Below are 25,961 nucleotides of genomic sequence, written 5' to 3' on the forward strand. Positions count from 1 at the left end.
GAATCCCCATTTTGGATCTTCAAAAATGCAAAATTGATCAAACATCTGAACAACACTTCTAAGAAAGCAGTTGGGTTTTGTACATTATAGACCATAGAAAATAACACAAGCTATACATGTGTATCACTATCATTGGAAAAGGAATGCAGAGGAAACCAGCTGTAGAGTTAGTTTCATGTATCATATATATATTCAGTTAGCCATGTTCCCTTGCCTCTCTCCTTTTGGTGTTTTCCATTTTCTATTTTCAAGGTCTGATTAACCACTTAAGCCCCGGACCATTATGCAGCTAAAGGACCAGGCCCTTTTTGCGATTCGGCACTGCATCGCTTTAACTGACAATTGCGCGGTCGTGCGATGTCGCTGCCAAACAAAATTGGCATCCCCCCCCCACAAATAGAGCTTTCTTTTGGTGGTATTTGATCACCTCTGCAGTTTTATTTTTTTCGCTATAAACAAAAATAGAGCGACAATTTTGAAAAAAAATTCAATATGTTTTACTTTTTGCTATAATAAATATCCCCAAAAAAGATATAAAAAAATATTTTTTCCCTCAGTTTAGGCCGATACGTATTCTTCTACATATTTTTGGTAAAAAAAAAAAAAAAAAAAACAATAAAGCATTTATTGATTGGTTTGTGCAAAATTTAAAGCGTCTACCAAATAGGGAATAGTTTTATTGCATTTTTATTAAAAAAAATTCTAGTAATGGTGGCGAACAGCGGTTTTTTTTCGTGACTGCGACATTATGGCGGACACATCCGATACTTTTGACACTATTTTGGGACCATTGTCATTTTTACAGCGAACAGTGCTATAAAAATGCACTGTTGCTGTAAAAAAAAAAAATGACACTGGCAGTGAAAGGGTTAACCAAGAGGGGCGCTGTAGGGGTTAAGTATGCCCTAAGGGAGTGATTCTTACTGTGGGGGGCGTGGCTGTGCGTGTGATGTCACTGATCGTCGTTCCCTATATCAGTGACAGCCACACTAGAAAGCACGGGGAGAGGTTTGTTTACACTTACCTCTCCCCGTTCTTCCTCTGTGACCCGATCGTGGGACACCGGCAGCGATCAGGTCCGCTGTTCCTGCGGGGATGGTCACGGAGAAGAGGACCAGGTCGCAAGTGTGCTGCCGGCGGCGCGCTCGCGAAATCTACGACTGGAATCTTAAGGGGGACATACATGTACGCCCTTGTGCCCAGCCGTGCCATTTTGACGACATATATCGTCGTGCGGCGTTCCTCAAGCGGTTAAGTAGGATGGGTGTTCCTGATACATTTCCATTTTTGATCGGTTGTTAACGTTTATCTCTTCCCTACATATATACATGGGCAGACCTAGATTATTTTAACTATGATTAAGCACCTTCGTACGGTGTGTGAAACGCGTCAGTGGCTTTTCCTGTAACACGAAGTGACTGTATTGGATTTTATCTGCTACACAAAATATCAATAAAGTTGCTTTTAACAGTGTGCGGCTATCCAGGATTTTTTTTCTTCCACAGGATAATCTGCCTGTGCTGCCATAGTAACATACGGCATTGAATGAGTCCAAGAACTAAAAAAAAACAATAAGTCCTTACAACATGACCACTTCCAAAAAAAACAACAAAGATCAGCCTTCTTTGCCGTATTATGCGCTTTAAAAATGCAATAAAACCTCTATGAAAAAACTGCTGCTTCAGGCAGACGGCGTCCATCTAGTAAAAGGGGTCTAAAACTGGTGGCCCTCCAGCTGTTGCACAACTACAAGTACCATGAGGCTTTGCAAAGGCTGACAGGTACAAGCATGACTCCCACAGGCCGAGGCATGATGGTACATGTAGTTTCACAACAGCTGGAGGGCCACTAGGTTGGGACCCCTGATTAGTAAGTTTAAAGAGAAGTTTTACAGTATCCACCGCACAGCTTACAGGCTTGCCCACCTTTCATGCAGGGTGCTGTAATGAATTGGTGGATGATGCTACCATGCAGTCATAGGAAAATAAGGATCTTCACCAGCACACCTCGGTATAGCGATAATCTTGTTCTATAATAACGTAAACAGGCATCGCGAGTCGTTGCTTCAGACATCTCGAATCCCCCCTCACTATGATCCTCATTTTCCTATTCATCCAGTGAGTCGGACATCAGCGGGAGAGATCACCGGTGAGATTGTACATGAGCTATGCGCTTGCTGCTTTATACAATGAAAGATATTTCCCCGCTGATGTTATCGATAAATCCCCCCCCCCCCCCCAACCCCTCCCTTGACAAACCTCCACCTAGTTTCAATTTACAGTCAGGTCTAAGCATAAAGTCAACATGACACTGCAGATTAGTCACGTAGGTAGCTGATACAGTGTATAAAGAGAGATAAAGACGATCGGGTCTCCTCATATTACACCGGATAAAGCGTTAAGCTGATGAAATATCATGACACTGGAGAGCAGAAACAATTACCAGTTGTGGACAATCACACTAAACAAGCATCTATTTAGAATGCAAGCCTGGGTGTCTGCGGAATATGCCGTGTCTCTACTGCCATCTTGTGGGAACTTCTCACAGTACACTGGCTCTCCATGTGAATTGTCCGTACCCAAGCTAGCTAGGATTTCTGGCCCATATTCTCTCCAAATGTCCGCGGGCGGTGCGTAAGGCATTTACACTCCGCCGCCCCAAACTACAGGAGCAAGTGCTGTATTCCCCAAACACTTGCTCCGTAGTTTGGGGCGGCGGAGTGTAAATGGCCCGGCGTATCCCCGCGTATCTTCAAGGGGGAGGCTTCTATTCAAATTAAGCGCGCCCCCGATTCTAAGTAACTGCGCTTGCGCCGGGCTTAAAAAAGCCCAGTGCGCATGCTCCAGTTCTCGGCGGAAAACGTCAATGACGCCGACGTGTGCGTCATTGACGTAAAGTCGTATTCAAGAACGACTTAGGGAAACGTCGTAGCCGACGGAAAAACACGACGCGGACCCGACGCTATCCGTAACATGGCCTACGTGGGACATGCGGAAACTTACTCCTCATATAGCAGGAGTAAGTTTCCGCTTACGCAAACGACGTTAGCGACGGGTACGCGACGCGAAATAGTTTGGGAATCGGCGTATCAGGCTCATTTGCATAAACAAATGAGACCTTCACGTAAATGCCATCTAGCGGCGGGCGGCGTAATTACATTTAAGATCCGACAGTGTAAGTGACTTACACATGGCGGATCTTAAGTGTATCTATGCGAAAATGATTCTAAGAATCAGTCGCATAGATACACGGGCCAAAAAAGAGAGATACGATGGAGTATCCTGAGATACTCCATCGTAACTTCTCTCAGAATATGGCCCAATATTTTCTTCTCATAAAACATAAATGAAAAACACAGGAGTTAGAGAATGCGCGGCAGATTTGTATTAAGTGACCATACGAGGTCAGGCTAAAGTGTTAGGCTGGGTTCACACTACGATTTTCCCGTCCGTCAGCCGCATACGATTTATATGAAAAAACGTATGCGGCTGAAAAGGACGTAAACTTATGGAACCGCACATATGTGCGTTTTCCATTGACTTTAATGTAAAAAAAAACGTATGCGTTTGCCATACAATTTCAAAAACGGCCGCAAAACCGTGGTTGAACACGGTTTTGCGTACTGTTAAAAAACGTTTTGCCAGCAAATCGTACGCATCCGGATGCATCTGAGTGCATACGATTTGCAATGCATTGTCCATCTATACGTTTTCCCGTCCGGGCCCATACGTTTTCAATACTGAAATCGTATGCGGCTGACGGACGGGAAAATCGTAGTGTGAACCCAGCCTTACAAGGATTTCCAGGTAATGAACATACATTTATTGGCGATACTGCAGTAATGGAACCCTTTCTACTGTCCTAATCTAAGGTTTGCCTTGATGTTGTAAAACTTGGGGGGGTCTCTCCCACTTTATGATGCCTGGAAACAATCTCCAGGGATGAAGACATTAAAAATCCTCCAAATATTAGGACTACGCACAAAAAGTCAATGAACGGTCATTATTCTATATAAAAAGGACTTTCATGATTAGTGGTTATCCACCATAACTGAGAAGTAGAGGCTGACCTTGAAAAAAAAAAAAGGAAATCCACAAAACTGGTCCTAAAGTGTTACTAGATCCACAACAGTAAAATCAGTCTGTATATGCAGTAAAGCATGCTTGTTATACTCACTGTGGAACCCAAGGGGTTAATCCTCTGTATTGTGTAAAAAGACTGTTTGAGCCAGTTTTCTCTGATCCTCCCCCCCCTTTTTTTTTTACTGTCCCCAATCCATCTGCTGCTAGAATAGAGCCTTGGAGGAACTCTGCACATGCTCAGTTTGGTGTGTATTGCTAGAGAGGGCCAATCGGCAGAAAGTCAGGGGTTATGCAGCCTCATAAGCTTTAACTAATTGTGTCATTTTATATTTAAGGTACTTATATAGCGCTGTGTCAGGTCACCTGTGGCCAGGTGACAAGTGCACCCCGTAGGGGTCAGGGATGCACCACAGGGTAGTGAACCCTATAGCCGACTGCTGCAATCAGAGAGGAAGCGTGAACTCAAGATTCCCCAGGGCGCGGAGTCCAAGACCCAGCTTTATGTTTACCAGAGCCTCTAGTGGTGAGGATGGCCTTCGCCGCAGCTGGATCCAGGTCGCGCCCCCTGGGATCCCCTAGGTCACGCTCCGCAGGGAGAGAGGGGAAGCAGCAACCAGGACAAGCGATAGTGATGGGTAAGCCGAGGTCAGGGCAACAGGCAGACAAGGGTAACCGAGGGACAGGCAAAAGGTCAGGGTCACAGGCAAAAAGAAGAAGTCAGGGACGAGCCAAAAACGGGACACAGCAAAATGTGAAAAAATTGAAGCGCTGTGAATACTTTCCGGATGAACTGTATAGTAGAGCTGCACAATTAATTGTTAAAAAAAAAAAAATCACGATCTCGATTCAAAACCCCCCCCCCCCCCCTTGACGATCTTCAATGCAGAGTTCTTTTATATAACAAGTGGAGAGACTTTATCTGCTCACTCAGCTGTCCGGGCAGACTGCCAAGTAAAGGAAACATTGTAACCAACACTTCCTTCTTAGATCAAAGGGATAAACTTCTGTATGTAAAGAAATATGGGCAGTCTGCCAAGTTTGTAACAACATGAAACATTGTAACAAACTTCCTTCTTAGAGCAAACTTGTGTGTGTAAATGCAGGAAGTTTAACCACTTAATGAATAATAAAAATAAAAAAACGAAACCGTAAAGTTAGCGCATTTTTTTTTTTAGGTGAAAGAAGATGTTACACTGCGAGAATCGTGATCTATCTTCTAAGCAAAAAAATTGCGATTCTCATTTTAGCCAGAATCGTGCAGCTCTACTGTATAGTGAATGCAGAGTCCTGGGTTTCGTAACACTTTAAGTCAGGGGTGTCAAAACTTTTTTCAAAGAGGGCCAGATTTGATGAAGTAAACATGCGTGAGGGTCGACCATTTTGCTGACATTCTTTGAACCATTAAAATTCGGTCTAAGTGTGTTTGTCCGAGCACTAATACACTGCCCAACAAGAATTCTCTTGCCTTTGTGGCTGTGTGTGGTGAAGAGATGAGCTTGGGCGTGTTATTTGGATATACCGTATTTATCGGCGTATAACACGCACCTTCACTTTAGGAGGGAAGCCTGATCGATGCCCATCTGCAGCCTCGGAGGGGAGGGACAGACGAGCGCCAACAGATTACATACAGGAGAATCTCCTGTTTACACAGCAGCCTCTTTAATACAATGTCCCGCCTCCTATGATAGACAGAGTCGTCGTCCAATGGCAACCCAGGAGATGAGACTTCCTATTACAGATGCCGCCGAGTAAACAGGAGATTCTCCTGTATATAATTTGACAGCACTCGTCCCCCCTCCCTGTCCCCTCCGAGGCAGCGTCGATAAATACAGTATATATCCAAATTACCAGGGGGGGCCACATTAAACTGAAACGGGGGCCACAATTCGCCCCCGGGCCGGACTTTGGACATGCCTGCTTTAAGTGAATGGAATAATCAACATGCCATAATAAAGGAATCATTGTTTTTATTTTCTGCGCCTGTGTTTGTCATCTATGAATCTTGCTTTAAAGCGGTTGTATTGCACACTAGGTTATTTCTACCTACAGGTAAGCCTATAATAAGGCTTTTCTCTAGGTAATAAGAATCTCTCTTAAACCTACAAGGTTTAGGGGATATTGACCCTGCACGCAGCCGCTGACGTCAGTGGTGCATGCGCTCTGCAAGTCCGGTGTATCCTGCCAGAACGAAGGGCTCCCGCGTGCATGCATCACATAGCAGCTCCGACCACTCACAGCGCCCGGAGCCAGCGATCCCGGAAGATACGCTGGGGGAACATGTCCGCTCCCTTAGCTATGACTGGGCGTGCTGCGGGAGCTTCGTTCTAAGGTATTTCATAATGGGCTAGTATACGATGCATACTAGCCCATTATGCTATTGTCTTGCAGATTGTTTTTGTTATTTTTTTTCAGCGGTTTACTCCTGCTTTAGAAAAATGGGTCCGATTTGTAGGCAATGGCTTGGTGTGCAGGCAGAAAAGGGGCACAAATCCTGGTGGGTTATGAACTTTCACCCAAAATTATGCTGACTTGGTATATAATGGAGACGTTATATACAGGCAGGCTCTTTATTGAAGAATAGACATGCTATGTCTCCTCTGCAATAAAACAAACGTACCTGTCTGTTTAAAATCTTTAGAATGTAGAGATGTGCATGCTTAGCTCAGTGTACATTCTTGGCACACCTTGGTCCCGGGAAAAGCTGAACTCCACATGGCTGAAGATCCTATATCTGGAAGGAGGCCGTGTGAAGAGGTCAGTGACAGTGAGGAAGAGAGGTGTGGTGAGTTTAGTCCCGCTTTAGATGTTGTGCCATAGATTCCCTTTGATTAAAAGTGTTTTAAAAATGGCAACACTTCCTACGCATCTACAATGTTACAGATCCTCTTAAAGTGGAACTGACCTAAACACTGTCGAAGCCAACAATGTTTCAGAAATGTGGGCACCACACACATATCTGTATCAAACCTCAAATTGTTTTCAGTTTACCTGTAGAAGTGCCTGGATTCCAGAATGAGGTTGTAACCTCCTTCCCCACAGCATTCCGAAGTCCAATGCCAACATCTCAGTGACTAGCAGAAACTCTGCCATTGGACAACTGCATATTAACCACTTAAGGACCGCCTCCTGCAGATATACGTCGGCAGAATGGCACGGCTGGGCACAAGCACGTACCTGTACGTCCTCTTTAAGTGCCCAGCCGTGGGTCGCAGGCGTGCGCCCGCGACCAGGTCCGAAGCTCCGTGACCGCAGGACCCGATCGCCGCTGGAGCCCCGCGATCGGTCCCCGGAGCTGAAGAACGGGGAGAGGTGTGTGTAAACACAGCTTCCCCGTTCTTCACTGTGGCGCTGTCATTGATCGTGTGTTCACTAATATAGGCAAACACGATCAATGACGTCACACCTACAGCCACACCCCCCTACAGTTAGAAACACAAATGAGGTCACACCTAACCCCTTCAGCGCCCCCTAGTGGTTAACTCCCAAACTGCAATTGTCATTTTCACAGTAAACAATGCATTTTTATAGCACTTTTTGCTGTGAAAACGACAATGGTCCCAAAAATGTGTCAAAATTGTCCGAAGTGTCCGCCATAATGTCGCAGTCACGAAAAAAAACGCTGATCGCCGCCATTAGTAGTAAAAAAAAAAAATTATTAATAAAAATGCAATAAAACTATCCCCTATTTTGTAAACGCTATAAATTTTGCGCAAACCAATCGATAAACACTTATTGTGATTTTTTTTTACCAAAAATAGGTAGAAGAATACGTATCGGCCTAAACTGTGGGAAAAAAATAAAATGTTATATATTTTTGGGGGATATTTATTATAGCAAAACATTTCATTTTTTTTTTCAAAATTGTCGCTCTATTTTTGTTTATAGCGCAAAAAATAAAAAACGCAGAGGTGATCAAATACCACCAAAAGAAAGCTCTATTTGTGGGAAAAAATTTTTTGTTTGGGATCCACGTCGCACAATTGTCAGTTAAAGTGACGCAGTGCCGAATCGCAAAAACTGGCCAGGTCCTTTACCTGCCTAAAGGTCCGGGTCTTAAGTGGTTAAGTTTGGGCTTAGACCGCATTCACATCTAGGCGTTTTTACGCCTGTAGCGCTACGCCGCTGCCGCCAGAGGGCTGGAAATACATGTCCCTCTATGGAGATGGTTCACATCTCCACGCCGATCGCCTGACGCCTATCGCCTGAAAAAAGGTCCCGGACCTTTTTTTCAGGCGTCTTTCGGCGTTTCGGCTAGGAGATGGGAAGCATCTCCATAGAGGGGGTCATTCTGGGGCACATCTAGGCGGACAATACTGGCGTTTTGTCGCCGCAAATCGCGGTACAAAACGCCGCTATTTGTACCGCGATTTGCAGCAACAAAACGCCGCGATTTCGTCCGCCTAGATGTGAATGGAGCCTTAGCACAGACTGTTAAAAGTCAGAGTCCTGTGTACAAGAAGTTTAAAAGTGAGCAGCTATACTTTTTGTAGCTGCTGATTTTTAATAAACGTAACAACCAGCGGAACTCCGCTTTTAGGGCCGGTTCACACTGTTGCGAAGCGGGAACCCTGCGAATCCACTGCGGGTTCCCGCATCGTATGTGTCCCGGCAGCAGTTCACACTGCCCTATGCGAACTGCTGGAAGTGTCAGTTAAAAGTTAATGACACCCCCAAATCAGTTCACATATCGCAGTGCGATCTGTAAACTCGGACAGGAATCGCATCGCATGGGTGCGAACACCCATGCAATCTGATTCTGCTGCGGACAAAAGAAAAAAAGGGTCCTGTGTGAGTTTGATGCAAATTCAGCCAATACGATCTTTATGGCTGATGTGATTTTCACTGCAGTTCGGTGCGAATCACATTTGATCTCTCACATTGCACCAGTGTGAACCGGCCCTAAGTGCTACATTTGAACAAATGTGTTCAAAATTAAATTTTGACTTACCAGTAAACTCCAAATCTCGGAGTAGAGTATAGGACAGGAAATCATAGACCAGATTGTTACCTTTAGGTAATGGACAATGGCAAAAGCTTTGCTGAGAATGCCTCCAGTGCACCCCTATATAACCCCACCCAATCCGTGGGACCCCAGTTTTGTAGAAAAAAAGAAGGAAAAACAGAGGACAGATGGGAGGGAACATGTACTGTACACCATGACATGGAATTTACTGCCAAGTAAAAATTCCTGCTATCTTCATCGTACAGCACAGGACACAGGATAGAAAGTCAGATGGTGGGACGTCCCCAAACAATAAACCGAGGAGTACGCAACAACTTTGCAAACAAGCTAACAAAAAGAAAGGATAAACAGTTATTCAGATGACTATTTGAAGCACCTTGCAGCCAAAGCTTGCATCAGCTAAGGCCTGAGCATCCACCTTTTTTTTTTAAATAAAAAATAAAAAAAATGCTATACTTACCTGCTCTGTGCAGTGGTTTTGCACAGAGCAGCCCAGATCCTCCTGCTGGCTCTCCTGACCCCTGTGTATATTATGTGCGTGTGTGTATATTATGTGTGTGTGTGTGTGTGTTTTTTTTTTTTTAAACAAATGCTTCATATGGCTATGATCAATACACTCGAGATAGAGGGGAGGGGGGGGTTATCATCATCCAGAGTGGACTAATCAAAAGAGCAAAGGGAATTATCCTCAAAACAACCCCCAAAGGGGTAAGGCAAGGTAAATGGACTCGGTGCCCTTTAAGAACACCTTGAAAAACATAAAAATTGTATACCTTTATTATTAACAAAAAGACTAAAAAAACATTGGTTCATATACTCGGATGCAAAGATAAAATTTAAATTTAAAAGTTAACAAAATATTGTGTTCGGATATAAAAGTCACAAGTTATGTCGCACCCCTAGGGTAATGAAGTTCTGGGGGTGTTGGTTGCTCCTCAATAACCTGGTGGTTGCCAAGGAGCAACCACCACCCCCAGATCTTCATCACCCTAGGGGTGTGACATAACTTGTGACTTTTATATCCTAACACAATATTTCGTTAACTTGTGCAATTTTATCTATGCATCGGAGTATATGAACCAAAGTTTTTAGTTTTTGTGTTAATAATAAACGTATGAATTTTTATGTTTTTCCAAAGTGTTTTCAAAAGGGGACAGATAGTCCATTCACCTTACCCCTTTGTTAACTTGTGCAATTTATGTATATGAACCAGAGTTTTTATTTTTTGTATTCATAAACTTTTTTTTTTTTTTTTTTAAGGTTACCCTCTGTGTAGATATACCGTATTTGCCGGCGTATAAGACGACCCCCTAATTTTCTAGCCAAAATGTTAGTTTTTGGATATACTCGCCGTATAAGACTACCCCCTTCCTACTAGTCATGCCTCGCCTCACGGTGCCACTATTACATGCCAGACTGTGCCCCATTACATGCCAGACTGTGCCCCATTACATGCCAGACTGTGCCCCATTACATGCCAGACTGTTCCCTTACCTTATCCTAAGACATGCAGAATCGCGGCCGTCCATTTTTTCAAAAGCCGCGCCTCCTATGTCTTCTGTTTCGTGATAGGCGGTAACACTCGGCTTCCTAGGAGGCACTGTGTTCAGTGTTCGCCTATCACGGAGGCCCTCTCGTCCGAGGACGAGAGGGCCTCCGTGATAGGCGGACACTAAACACAGGACGAGAGGGCCTCCGTGATAGGCGGTCACTAAACACAGTGTCTCCTGGGAAGCTGAGTGTTCCGCCTATCACGGAACAGAAGAAGTAGGAGGCGCGGCTTTGAAAAATGTACGGCCGCGATTCTGCATGTCTTAGGATAAGGTAAGGATGTTAGGTTACCGGCGTATAAGACGACCCCCGACTTTTAAGAGGATTTTAAGGGGTTAAAAAGTCGTCTTATACGCCGGAAAATACGGTATACAAGACAGATTAATAAAAATAAAAAAATAAATTAAACATGGGACACTCTCACTACCCGGGATCTGGGTTTGGCGTAGCCCTCTACAGCTTAATGAAAAAACAGAGTCACTTACTTCTTTTTCTTAGAAGTCAGAAGCTTGACAAACTGTAACAGAAGGAAAGACAGGCGGGACTCAAATATATTGACCAGCTTCAGCACCTCTTCCATGCGGAGATTAGCAGAAGAATCTCCTGGCGGCTCGTTGCCGTCCTGCGTTCCCTGAAAAAAAAGGCACATTTATTATTATTCAGCCACAATGCCCATCATATTTTACTCCTAACATATAAACAAGTACAAGATTGACTACAACTTCTCTATTCAGCAGACACAATACACTCAGAGCGAGCGAACGCCCATTCAATGAGGTCCCGGGAATGAACAGCCCATAGCACTTTTCCTTACCCGCTGCAGAATATCAATTGGAAGCAGATAGGCTTATTTAAAGCAGCTCATTAATGTGATGCATTCCTGGGCTATTCTCCCCCACAGGACTCGATGCCTCGGCCTGGATGTAAAACACATCGTCTTTAATGAAAGGCCAGACAGCTCCCCCATAACCCATAGTACTTCTCATGAATAGGAAGAGCCTGGGCTTCTTCCTTTTCATTCACATTACCTTTTACTATCTTGGTACATTCGCTGCAAAGAGGTGTAAAGGAAGATTTCCATTGCCAATAAAATGCATGCATACTGTATTCTTATGATGATCTTCAACACGACCAGTCTGATTTATAATGTAGGTTACTGTAAACAGCTATGGACTTCAGCACACAATTCTGTGTATAAAAGTCTTCAATAATCAACCAAGAATCATGACAATCAAACCGCAAAATCCTTGGTGGCGCCGCAAGGGAGCCGGGCTCTACATATTCCAAAGCCCAAAAACAACGGTAGCCTGGTCCCAACATAAGAAACAAATATCCAAAATAATGATTCCACATAGTTCTCCTGCTCGACTGTAGGTGTTACTTGTAAATCAGGTATGCACAGGGAAACCGACACAAACAGAGGTACCTTCGTCCTTATAAATAAACAGAACACGCCAAGGTTCCTCTGCTGAGGTCTGTTTCCTGTGTATACCTTTTTCACAATAAAAACTTACTATCAAGCAAGAGAACTATGCAAAATTATTATACAATAATCATGAAACATTTCATCAGCCTTTCATTACTAAATCAAACTGCTTAATAATTAAACCAGCTGGCATTTTAAAGGGGTTGTAAAGGTTTGATTTTTATTTTCTAAATAGGTTCCTTTAAAGCCCTGTACACAAGATCTGTCCATCCGATGAAAACGGTCTGAAGTCGGAAGAAGGTAGAAGACTGGGCCCACGGTGGTAAAAGAGCTGAAAGAAGACAGCAGTGGTGCCCGGCAGAAGGGAGAAGTCAGAAGACCCCCAAAGTCGGAAGAAGACCCCCGGAGCTGCCTAATAAACTACTTTAAAAACCAGCGTAGTGTTTTTTTATTGACATTTTTCTTCCACCAGGTGAATGGGTAGGGGTACGATGTACCCCATACTCATTCACATAGGGTGGGGGGCCGGGATAAGGGGGCTCCCAGATTTCGATAAGCCCCCCGCCCGCAGACCCCAACAACCAATGGCCAGGGTTGTCGTGAAGAGGTCCTTGTCCCCATCAACATGGGGACAAGGTGCTTTGGGGTGGGGGGGGCCACAGGCTCACCCGTCCCCACCCCCTTTCCTGACCGGCCAGTCTGCGTGCTCTGATAAGGGTCCGGTATAGATTTGGAGGGCCCCCCCACGCAGTTTTTTCGGCATAGGGGTTTCCCCTTGAAATCCATACCAGACCTAAGGGCCTGGTATGCTCCTAGAGGGGGAACCTATGCCGGTTTTTTATTTAAAATTTGGCATGGAGTTCCCCTGTGAGAGGGAGGGGCTTGCCTTTGAACAGGTTCACACTGGGGCGGCTTTCTGTAAAGTTGCCTCACTGTAAACGGGGATCCGACTTGGAGGCGACTTCCATTGAGATCAATGGGTACAGGTCGCCTAGAAGTCAGATTGAAGTAGTACAGGAACCTTTTCTGTACATTAAGACGGCTCCATTCACTTCCATTCATTTTCTCGACCGCGCGACTTGAAGTCGGATCCCAGGTCGCCCCAGTGTGAACCGTCTCTAAAAGGAACCTATTTAGAAAATAAAAAATGAACCTTAACAACCCCTTTAAGCTCTCTTTCTTAAAACTTGCAACTCTCTGCATTGATTATACAAAGCTATATATCCTTTCTTTTTCTTAGTGAACATGAGAGGGGATATTATTTTAATGTACAAATACCGTACTGGTGACCCCACAAAAGGGATAAAACAGCGACAGCAGCACCCGAAATCGGCTGGTGTGAGGACACCACTGGATTTGCGGACAGGCAAGTGTCCTAATATTAAGTCAGCCGCTACAGTATTTAAAACGGCTGACTTAAATTTTTTCTGAAAAAGCCTGGAGCTCTTCTTAGAGCTGAACAAGCTGAGAATAGATGCGGATTGGTTGCCATGCACAACTGCTCTGGCTTTGATAATAACCCCTCAGCGTGCAGAGTCTAAGGGCCAGAGTTGGGCCTAAAGCTTCCATAGAAAGCTGTAGCTCTGAAAACCGAGTCATTTAAAGCATGCAGGAAAATGTCATAGCTTGCATCATAGCTGACCTACATTTCAGAAGCGATGGGTCCTTATAAAGCCCTCATTTCTGCATTTATCAGGCATATAAAAAAGCCTGAAAGCTGGCATGCTGGATGTCTTCTTTGTTTTATCATTCTAAGTGTGTGCGACGGTACATCTGCTCCAGCATGAACAAGCCATAATATTTACTGATGAGGAAGTCACGGCAATAGAAATGCAGAATGAAATACATGGATTCACTCCCAGTGGCAGGAAGCAAAGTGACAATTAGAGCCGAGACATCGCATAGACTGATGAAACGCTGTTTAGGAGCAAAGCAACCAGCCAGCAGCCAGTAAATGCAACTCAAGTGCAGACACTCAGGACGTGTTCTGAAAAACTTTTCTAACTGCCTTTGAAATGAGCCACAACATCCCTGTAATAAGGAAATCAGACACGCTGTCTGCGTCTATCTGCATATTACTGCTCTGCCTAACAGTCATAAACAGGTATGAGGCTGACAGACAGAATTACCATCCCTTCCATGCAATGCTGGGTTTCAGGTAGGCCTGCAACTAACGATTATTTTCATAATCGATGAGTCGGCCGATTATTGTTTTGATTAATCGATTAATCGGATAATAGCCTTAAAAAAAAAAAAATTTAATTTTTTGGCCAATTTGTTGTTGGGCAGATTACAAAACACAAATTGCCGCAAAAAAACATTACATGCTTTTCTGCAGCTTCTCCATTGAAGTATATTGAACCAAAAAAAACTAAATAGCACCGTTTTGCATTAAAAAGTCCTTGCCCTTTCCAAATACGCAGCAGCTGAAAAAAGATCATGGATGTGAACGTGTCCCATAGGAAAACATGTAAATGAACTGCAATGTGTTTCTGCAAAAAGCACCAAAAAACAGAGGTGTGACCCAGGCCTGGGATGTTTAGTAACATAACGGGGGTTAAAAAAAAACTAATAAGTACAAAAAGAGAAAATAATCGCTACTGTAAGGGGTTCATTTTTTTACTGTGGGACAGTGAAAGTAATATTTACAGTAGCGAGTTGCATTTTTGTACTATAAAAGGCATAATTTTAGTTTTTTAACCCCATTATGTTACTGGGCGATTAATCGATTATGAAAATTGTAATCGATTAATTTCATAATCGATTAGTTGTCGATTAATCGATTAGTTGTTTCGGCCCTAGTTTCAGGTGTTCAAAAAACAAAAAAACAAAAGCAAAATTGAAAAATTTGATCTAATATGAATGCAACCGATAATGGCTACACAAGCCATTTTGTAATTTAAAGCAGAGTTCCACACTAAAGTGGAATTTTCCGCTCATCGGATCCCTCCCCCCTCCAATGCCCCAACTGGCACCTTTCGGGGGGGGCAGGCTGCGGCCCGTGATGCCAGCGCGGGCCTTTTTCCTCCGGGCCAGTAGGAGAGAGGAGCGGGCCATGTGCAGTAGGGTTTCTGGCGTGAAGCCGAAAGGCTACACTGCCGGGTACCGATACCCCCAATGCTGACGGCAGCACCGTACAGTCGATTGAAACATCAGCTGCGGGTGCCGACATCACTGGACTCCAGGACAGGCCATTTATTAAAAGCCAGCAGCTTTTGTTTTTTTAAATGTTTTATTTTTGGGCGGAACACAAAAATTATTTCCACCCCCTTAGAAAACTGTAAAAATTCATAACAGCTGCTCCAGCATGCACAGGCATTAAGGATTGCCGATTGAGGAAGTCATGGTGATGGCAGCATGGCGATTTCGGCGCACGTTTCCTCAATAAGATGGTCACCGGTGGGCCATGCCGGCTTAACGTGGCTTTTGCAGTCTTCAAAGGAAGCCCATGATACAGAACCAGGGTGAAAACACACACCAGTAATTTGAAGATGGGGACAATCCTATAACAGGAAGTAGCGGAACAAGGATCTTCATGGCAGGATCATTTGATGTTTTAAATGCCATTTTCAGGCTAAAATGAACCCCCCCCTGCCCATTCCCCCCCCCCTCTTAACTGACCGCTGGCATGGAGAAAAACAAACAAAAAAAATATTTTTACATACCAGTAAAGGTTAAAGTGGTTGTAACCCCCTACAAAGTGAAGTGACTGGCCTCAGGAAATACACAGATAAATTGAATCCTCCTACATAAAAGTTATACCAGTTTATATGCAGCCCACTCTTATCTGCATCCATTCAAAGTCCAGAAATGATACAGCTTGTCTGAGCTGACAGAAAAAAAAAAGGAGGCGGAGAGCTGAAGCTACACTTAATGCTCTTAATTGAGACAAGTACACACAATGGAGGGATATGCTTTGTTCATATTTCAGGTCTGAGTTTTACAACCACTTAATACTGCTACATACAGGTGACTGAATACTGGCAAAAAAGAAAAAGCTGCAGGAAAATCAACTATATCAATCGTAATTCATTCACAAGCCTTGTCTGCAGGAGCCATAGGTGAAAAGCTCTGCAGGCTTCTGTGGAATTTTTTTTTTTAATACAAATGGCACATTTAAAATATAAAATATACAGTATATTATTTTTATCACAAAGGTGAACTTGGCCTTTAAACAGGAGAACAGAAGTCCAGACGGCAGCCTTGCAAATCTGAGAAACTGATGCCGAATGTTAAAAAGCCAATGAGTGCTAACAGATCTTATAGAGGATGCTTTAACAGGGAAGGGAGGGCAACCATTCTTTAAATTAGGGGCTCCAATAATACCTTGTTTTATTTACCTACAACTTGTGGAGCAAGATGCAGGAGAAACTTGCGGGAATGCTAAAGGAAGTCTCTTGCCCTGGGAGGATCGGAGGTCTATGCGAGTATGTCTTTGAACCCCTAGTCAAAAAAAGAGCAAAGCACCTGCCCAGCCCAACCGCAAAGAAAAAAACAAAACAAAAACAAAAACAAAAAAAAACAAGTTTAGCTTTTGGCTACTTTCACACTGAGGCGCTTTACAGAGGGCTTTCACACTGGAGCGGTGCGCAGGTACGACGGTAAAAAGAAGTCCTGCAAGCAGCATCTTTGCAGCACTGTATACACCGCTCCTAAAGCTCCCCTGTCCATTGAAATCAATGCGCAGTGTCGCCAAACCGTCGGCAAAGCGTAGCTGCGGACGCTTTTATCCCTTTGTGGGCCGCTAGCAAGGGTTAAAATTACGCCCTGCTAGCGGCCAAAAAGCACCACAAACGCATCGGTGTGAAAGCAGCCTTAGAAAAAAAAAACGTTTGACATTACATTAAGGCCCCTTTCACACTGGGCAGGAGGTACGGTGGCGGTAAAGCGCTGCTATTTTTAGCGGCGCTTTACCACCATTTTTGCGGCGCTATTCGCCCGCTAGCTGGGCGGTTTAACCCCCCGCGCTAGCAGCCGAGAAAGGGTTCAATCTGCCCGTCAATGCGCCTCTGCAGAAGCGCATTGCCGGTGGTGTAGCAGTGTTGTCCAACTGATTTCAATGGGCGGGAGCGGTGAAGGAGCGGTATACACACCGCTCCAAAGATGCTGCTAGCAGGACTTTTTTTTCCCGTCCTGCTCCGGTGTGAAAGACCTCGGGGCTTTCACACTGGAGAAACAGCAGTCGCTGTTTCGGGCCGGTTTGCAGGCGCTATCACTGGTGTGAACTGGCACTAAGACACAGCAATATTAATGTAGGCTTACACATAGTCAGGAAGCAAATAACATTAAAGCGGGAGTTCCGCGGCAAAACGTTTTTTTTTAAATAGCATTTTGAAACGCTGGTGGTACAAAGAAATTAGTACTCACCAGTCTAATCCTCATAGCCGCAGGCATGGCGATATCCCTCCGAAAGATATTTTATAAAATATTGTGATGGACATTGCCATCTTTAGTCAGGGCACTCTGAAGCCCTCCTGCAGTATCTTCCGGGATGCGGTGAATGCTGTCCCAGCATTCACCGCTCTATCCCGCGCATGCGCAGTGTGACGGCGAGGCGCGCCGTCAACACTGCAGAGTTGCTAGGACAACGGCCGAGATATCGCGAGATTGCTCCTCTGGCTGCTGTGTCTCGTCACCGTCCAGAGACACACGTGTTAGCTCCCAAAATCCTTTGTGGAGCTAACCGACACGCCCATTCCCGAACCCCTACAACCCGGATGTGCCTGCTCGAGATGCTGCAAAGGGGGTATGTAGATTTTTATATTTTTTAGGAACGGCCAAATCGTCAGGTACATCGGGGAGACTATTAAAGTCAACAAAGTGACCTAATAGGGTGAACCTCCGCTTTAAGGCTTCATTTCCATGGACGTTTTTACAGCCACTTTTTTTTACAGCTTAAAAACACCTGTCCATGTATTATTATTTTTTTTTAGCTGAGCTCAAAAACGCAGCGGTAGCGTTTTTGCGCGCTTGAGCGTTTTTACAGCTCTAATGCTGGAGCTTCAGAACTCACTGGTCCTGGTTTTTTTTTGCAGCTTAAAAACGGCTCAGCCATCTACAGCTCAAAAACGTCATGGTGGGCATGAGGCCATAGACTAACATGGAGAGCCGTTTTTAAGCTGCAAAAAACGCTCAGAAAAGTGGCTGTAAAAACTTCCAAAAACGTCCATGGAAATGAAGCCTTATACTCAATATGACCACAGATCTGCCGGGCATTTAGAATATTCCTGCTTGTGATAAACAGTATCAAATCTAGAGCTATTAATCATGTAATTAAACTAGCACCTGGAATAGCAGGCTGCGAAGAGGCATCCCTGTGTATACAGAGCTCCAGCAGATGGCCATTTGGACAGACAAGCTTGCTGACTTCCCAGAACTGAGATCAAAGTGTGATTTGTTGTGAAGAGCCCTGGAAACATGGCACAGGTATCGCCACCAACTACAATAAAAAGTTGCCTGTTCAGAGGACAGACAAGGGACACTCATGTGACTCCCAATGAGATGTAAACAGAAAGCCTGTGTCAGCACATTTCAGGACTTGCAGCTTGGCAAACTTCTCTTACCTGATCACTTTCACACTCCAGCTCTTTCTGAAGAACGACGAAAGCACATTGCGTATTCATCATAATCTCCAGAGCTCCACACAGGCTCTTCACTTTACCCGCAGTGCTGTTCTGGCCTGGAATCAAGACAACACATGCAGTAAAGTCATCTGATGCCAATAGAAGGGAGACTATGAGACGGATCAGAAACCTGATAAAGCTAAAGAAAGGATTATCAAAGCCCATTTACACCTCTGTGCATAATGAGGACAGAGTCATGTACTAGTGTAAAGAAAAGTGTTAAGTCTCTAATTATAATACATTTAAAAGAAAACACCAACCAAAAAGCAAAACACATGAAAAAGATTTGTAAAGTAACATACATATTGTGGCGATCCTATTCAAAGCAGTCACACTTCCTGGCTGCTGTGTCTGGACTAGCCGTGCACATTACTACAATGGCAACACCCACCCAGTGGTAATTTTGTTGACTAAAACATTTTAGTCGACTAAAATACGACTTAAACTAAAACAATTGAGATGACCAAAATACGACTAAAACTAAAATGGCATTTTAGTCAAAAGACTAAAACTAAATTGAAATAGGACTTCAAAATTAACACTGGTCTGTACCTCAATACCTCATACCTCAATATCATAAATAATAACATATGAGATTTTTCACTCTAGCAGTATATACACGCTTTACGGTTTAGGCGATATTCCCCTTGCAATGAGCCGCTGACTGCAGCAGCGCATGTGCACAGGGGATTCTCGGCTGAAGGCCTGGCAGCGCTGGACCTTGCCGGAAAGAAGTCTCCCGCGCGCATGCGCGGTGAATGACGACATCGTGGCTCCAGCCACTCACAGCGCTGGAGCCACGATATCCGGAAGACACGCCAAGGCAACATGTCAGCTACCTCGGCGTGGACCAAGTGAGCTACCGACGCCTCGTTCTAAGGTAAGTATTTCATAATGAGCTAGTATACATGCACATTTCATTAAAATACAGCGCCGCTCAAAGTGTAGGTGAAAGCATATCCCTGTGTCCCAGAGCATGGGGTGCAGGCTTGTCCGGATATAAATCCAGAGGGCTAGTAACTGTAAGGAGGAAAGGGTCACTGCTACTCCTGACCAGCCCAGGTGAATAAACGATAAGGAGTGGACTTCTGCCTACATGTCTCCACCAAACCACACACCCCAATGCATTTTGCCCTGCCCACATGCTGAATAAGACCTAGTGGGTGGGGCGAAACGCATCAGAGTTTGTGGTTTGGTGGAGACGCAGGCTGGGCCGTTCTTTATTCACTTGGGCTGGTCGGGAGTAGTGACGATCCTTTCCTCTTTATATTTACTAGCCCTCTGGATTGGCAAGAGGAAAGGATTGCCGCTACTCCCGACCAGCCCAGGTGAATAAATAAGGAGCACCCTCAGGCCTCACTAAACCAAAAAACTCTGATGCATTTTGTCCCGCTCACCAGAGCTTAGCCAGTCCCGGTGGGAGGGGTGAAATGCAAAAGTGTGTGGTTTGGTGGCGATATGAAGGCAGAGGCTGCTCCTTATAGTTTATTCACCTGGGCTGGTCAGGAGTTTCATGCTAGGAAAGAAACAATGTTGTGACAGAATCACCATTTAGACCCCTTTCAAACTAGGGCCACCCATGCGTTAGCGGTAAAGCACTGCTCGTTTTAGCGGCGCTTTACCGCTGTTTTGGCGACGCTTTTCGGCCGCTGGCGGGGCACTTTTAACCACAAAGAAGGGGCAGGGGCGTTTTGAAAGGGCTGTATACAGCGCTCCCAAACCGCCCCAAAAATGCTGCTTGCAGGACTTTTCCCAACGTCCTGCAAGCGCACCGCCCCAGTGTGAAAAGCACACATTGCAATGAATGGGAGGCAGTTTTCAGGAGCTTTACAGGCGCTATTTCTAGATCTAAAACGCCTGAAAACAGCCCCAGTGTGAAAGGGGTCTTAAAAATAAAGATAAGATGCCTGAAAAAAAGAAGGACTATTGCAACCACTACATCTAAGGACCTGCAAGCTACAATATATCATATTTTTTTTCTTGGGTTTAGACACACTTTAAAGACAGGATGCAGGGAGGAAAGATCTAGCTAAAGCATGATAAATACATCAAATATATCCGATGTAAAGCAGCTTATATGTTGGATCAATGCATCTCCTTGTTGTTCTTAGAAACTCTGGGGTAGATTCAATAAGCAATTGCGTCTGCGTAACCATAGTTACGCAGCGCAATTGCTTACTTGCGCCGGCGTATCGAATGCTCCTGATTCAGGAACCTCGATACGCCGACTGCAGCCTAAGATATGCCTGGCATAAGGCTCTTATGCCGTCATATCTTAGGCTGCATTCTTACGCAGGCGCTAGGTGGCGTTCCCGTAGTGGTCAGCGTAGAGTATGCAAATTGCATACTAACGCCGATTCACAACCGTACGCGCGCCCTGCGTACGCAGTTTACGTCGTTTGCGTACGCCGGTTTTTGCGTAAGGCTGCCCCTGCTATTAGCAGGGGCAGCCAATGCTACATATACCCGTCGTTCCCGCGTCGCGTTTTTGAAAAATTACGTTGTTTGCGTAAGTGAATCGTGAATGGCGCTGGACGCCATTCACGTTCACTTTGAAGCAAATTACGTCCTTGCGACGTCATTTACCGCAATGCACGTCGGGAAAGTTTCCTGACGGAGCATGCCCACTACGTTCGGCGCGGGAACGCGCTTAATTTAAAATGATCCACGCCCCCTATGGGATCATTTAAATTGCGCGCTCTTACGCCGGGCATTTTTCAGGAGCGCCCACGCCAATTACGTAGCTTCTGCTTCATGAATGAAGCGTATCGAAGATAATTTGCGTAGGCGCAGGGTAAAAACGGTACGCTGCGCCTCCGTAAGAAGTGCGCAGCGGTACCTGAATCTACCCCTCTGTATTTGCTGCTTAAGCCACCAGCCTTTTCCAAGTGTGTCCTGACACTTAACGCAGTGTTGGTGCTCAAAGCCCAGCCTGAAATGAGGAAATGTCACCGATTCTGCGGATTTACATAGCTCTGCAACTACTGACACTGCTTGGCAGCAGCAAGTGTCAACAAGGCCGGGCAGAAAAAAAAAAATCCCTCTACTTTCCCAGCACAGCAATTTTTCAGTTGAATTAATCGGATTTGCAGATTTGGGGTAATTTTAGCCTGCAGGTCTATAATAGATGGGATAGGAGTCATCCATGTGAGGCGCTTTTATCATAATGAGCATCTTTGTTTGTATGTGCCACACATGCTGCCTGTACATCTGTTCTTATAATACCCTCTGGCAGGGCACCCGCTGCACACGTTATCTGCATTGTGCTAGCCGAGCAAACTAAAAGCTGCAGAAGGGATTGTACTAACCTGGGAACAATCCATCAGAATGTCGCAGTATAGGCAAATAGGACCATTCATATACACAATGTATAGCTCGTGGCACCTCACTGTTTAGAACAGATCATATCCTGTTTATGAATTATTCCTGCAGTGACTCTTCTATCAACACCGATTTATTCCTCTGCTGGGGATTCAGGACTTGTCATTTTATACTTACAGGCCGGGATTCAGAGACGAGTTACGACGGCGTATCTCCAGATACGCCGTCGTAACTCTGAGTGTGCAGGGTCGTATCTATGCGCCTGATTCGTAGAATCAGTTACGCACAGATTTCCCTAAGATCCAACCGGCGTAAGTCTCTTACACCGTCATATCTTAGGCTGCATATTTACGCTGGCCGCTAGGTGGCGCTTCCGTAGATTTCCGCAAGGAATATGCAAATTAGGTAGATACGCCGATTCAGAAACGTACGTCCGCCCGGCGCATTTTTTTACGTCGTTTGCGTAAGGCTTTTTCCGGCGTAAAGTTACCCCTCATAAAGCAGGGGTAAGTCATGTTAAAGCGGGGGTTCACCCTAAAAAAATATATATTTTTTTTCTAACATGCCATCCAGCATACTAGCGCGAGCTACAGTATGCCTTTATTTTATTTTTTTGCGCCGTACTCACTGTTTAATCCCGTAGTTACGTTTCAGACTAGTAGGCGTTCCTATGCAGAGGGGAACATGATTGACGGCCGGCTATGGCGCGTCACGCTTCCCGGAAATAGCCGAAATAGGACTTGGCTCTTCACGGCGCCTAGTCTGTGCGCAGGCGCCGTGAAGAGCCGAGTCCTACTCAGGAAGCGTGACGCGCCATAGCTGCCCGTCAATCATTGTCCCCTCTGCATAGGAACGCCCATTCCAGGCGGGGAGTCTGAAACTGAACTACGGGATTAAACAGTGAGCACGGCGCAAAATAAATAAATAAATAAATAAATAAAGGCATACTGTAGCTCACGCTAGTATGCTGGATTTCATGGTAGAAACTTGCTTTTTAGGGTGAACCACCGCTTTAAGTATGGACGTCAGAAACACACGAACAGCGTCGTATTTTACGTCGTTTACGCAAGTCGTTCACGAAAAGGGCTGTACGTAAGTTACGTTCACGTCGAAAGCATTGACAGTTTGCGGCGCAATTTGGAGCATGCGCACTTGGAAACGTTCACGGACGGCGCATGCGCCATTCGTAAAAAACGTCAAATACGTGGAGTCACAAGAAATTTTAATAAAACACGCCCACATCATCCACATTTGAATTAGGCGGGCTTACGCCGACACATTTACTACGCCGCCGTAACTTAGGGTGCAAGTTCTTTCTGAATACAGAACTTGCGCCCTAAGTTACGGCGGCGTAATGTATCTGAGATACGTTACGCCCGCCGATAGATACGCAATTGTATCTGAATCCGGACCACAGTGTGTATATATATATATATGTATAAAAAAGGAAAAAGTGGTGGTCCTAGCAAACAGTTAAATAGGTGTAATATTCTTTACACCAACAATAAAACTAATTGGGGCATCAAACAGAAGCACCCTGGAGTAGACTTTTGTCAGAATCTAATCATCATTATTGTGAAGATTTATTTATGAAAGACTAAGCTTTAATGTAGGACGACTCCGAAGAGGAGCATATTTATATTAATATTATACAGAATTATATAGCACATCGCTTTACAATGTAGGGAGACACTACACCAAAAGAGTACAATTCAAAACAAGAGGGTAAGAGGAGCCCTGTCCCTGTGAGCTTACAATCTATATGAGCGGAAAGTGTCATCTTTTGTGAAATTCACGTGTTAAACTAATCAGTAGATCCAAAGATAAGTTAACCACTTGACATCCGGAATATTTACCTCCTCTTGACCTGACCCTTTTTGTGATACAGCACTGTGTTGCTTTATACCTCTTTTATACCTCTTCAGCCCCAGAAGGTTTAAAGGGGTTGTTGTAAAGGTTCCTGTTTTTTCACCTTAATCTTAATACATCCTATTCATTAAGGTGAAAAAACATCTGACAAATTAAACAGGGGAGATCAAAGGAAAAAAAAAAAAGGAGAGAAAATCAGAGTCGTTCTGTGCCTTGTGATCATTGGGATGGCCAATCACAAATGTAAACAGTGGTAAAAAGAAAATTTATAAACAAATTCTCATCCAGGTAAATTACCGCAGACTTAAAGGGGTTGTAAACATTTGTGTTTTTTTTTTTACCTTAATGCATCCATCTTATGCATTAAGGTGAAAAAACACCTTGCAGTGTCTGCCCCCCCCCCCCCCCCGTTTTACTTACCTGAGCCCTGAATTTCCAATGGCGCGATCCCGCCGTCGCTCTCTCCACGGGTTTTCAGCTCTTCATTAAATAGATTGATAGCAGTGCAGCCATTGGCTCCCGCTGCCGTCAATCAAATCCAATGACGCAGGCACCAGGCTACGACCGCAAAGCAGAAATTTTCACATAACCTGATCTGCCAATATTATATGATCTACTCATCAATTATGCTTTAATCAGCTTATAATGACAAGCAAGGGGGAGGGCAGAAACTGTCAGGATCAGCCAGGTTTTTTTACAGCTTCCAGAGGGACAGGTTAGACAGCACAAGCACTCTGATGTTTAACCACTTACTGCGGCAGCATGGCTCGGGGAAACAACGTTATGTTGCTTCGCCCTGTGGGCACTAGGGGTGCTCGCCCTCGGCGGGCGCGATGACCAGCAGGCTCTCGCGATCGCTCATGACACAACTGTGTGTGTAAAAACACATCCCAGTTCTTTCAGGGAAGAAATGACCTATCGTGTGTGTGTACATACCGTATTTATCGCCGTTTAACACGCACTTTTTCTCCCTGAAAATAGGGGGAAAATTACAGGTGCGTGTTAAACGCCGATAGTGTACCTTGGGCTCGGAGCGGAAGGAGGGGGACGAGCGCCGCCGGAATTCACAGAGCAGTCATCTCCTGTCCACTCTAACGTCTCACACACACACACACACACACACACACACACGCACAGACCCGCTTCCGCCACTGGCATTGGACCAGTGTTCTACCAATCACAGGAGCTGGTCCAATACCGATGGCGGAGGTGGGACTGTGTATGCGGCTGCCGCCGAGCGAACAGGAGACAGCGGCTCGGTGATTCCCTCACTCCACGAGAGATGGCGAGGCTGCAAATGGGCACATAGGCACAAAGTATGAACACAAATCTATCATTTCCCCTAGTAAATCCCATCCCCCTTCAGTTAGAACACAGAGAGGGAACGCCGTTAATCCCTTGATCGTCCCCTAGTGTTAACCCCTTCCCTGCCAGTGACATTTTTACAGTAATCAGTGTATTTTTATAGCACTGATCGCTGTAAAATTAACAGTGGTCCCAAAAGTGTGTCAAAAGTGTCCGATCTGTCCGCCATGTCGCAGTTACGATAAAAATCGCAGATCGCCGCCATTACTAGTAAAAAAAAAAATATAATAATAAAAATGCCATAATTCTATCCCCTATTTTGTAGACGCTATAACTTTTGCGCAAACCAACCAATGAACGCTTATTGCAATTTTTTTTACCAAAAATATGTAGAAGAATACGTATCGGCCTAAACCGAGGGAAAAAAAAAAAAATTCGGGAAAAAAAATTGGGATATTTATTATAGCAAAAAGTAGAAGATTGTGTTTTTTTTTTTAATTGTCGCTGTTCTTTTGTTTTTAAAAAATAAAAACCGCAGAGATGATCAAATACCACCAAAAGAAAGCGCTATTTGTGGGGGGAAAATTACGCAAATTTTGTTTGGGTACAACGTCGCACGACCGCACAATTGTCAGTTAAAGTGACGCAGTGCCAAATTGTAAAAAGTGCTCTGGTAAGGAAGGGGGGTAAAATCTTCCGTGGCTGAAGCGGTTAATCTGCTATAAAGGGAACTTTTTTTTCTTTTAGGGTTACAAACACTTTAAGATGGCGGTATTACTGAAGCAATGAGGTCTTGGGAAGAGTAACAGAGCAACATGCAC

General features: G+C 44.7%; 1 protein-coding gene across 1 annotated transcript in view; it reads right to left on the reverse strand.

Moving 5' to 3' along the window:
- The window catches only part of EDRF1 (erythroid differentiation regulatory factor 1), a 103,324-nt gene that overhangs the window by 3,445 nt on the left and 73,918 nt on the right, over positions 1–25,961 (reverse strand). Inside the window, exons 22-23 of the mRNA XM_040361442.1 lie at positions 18,586–18,701; positions 11,082–11,227 (exon numbers count right to left, since the gene is read on the reverse strand). Of these exons, the coding sequence (XP_040217376.1) occupies positions 11,082–11,227; positions 18,586–18,701 (262 nt within the window). The remainder of the gene's footprint in view (positions 1–11,081; positions 11,228–18,585; positions 18,702–25,961) is intronic.

Source organism: Rana temporaria, chromosome 8 (genome assembly GCF_905171775.1).
Source record: "Rana temporaria chromosome 8, aRanTem1.1, whole genome shotgun sequence".
Lineage (NCBI taxonomy): Eukaryota > Metazoa > Chordata > Amphibia > Anura > Ranidae > Rana > Rana temporaria.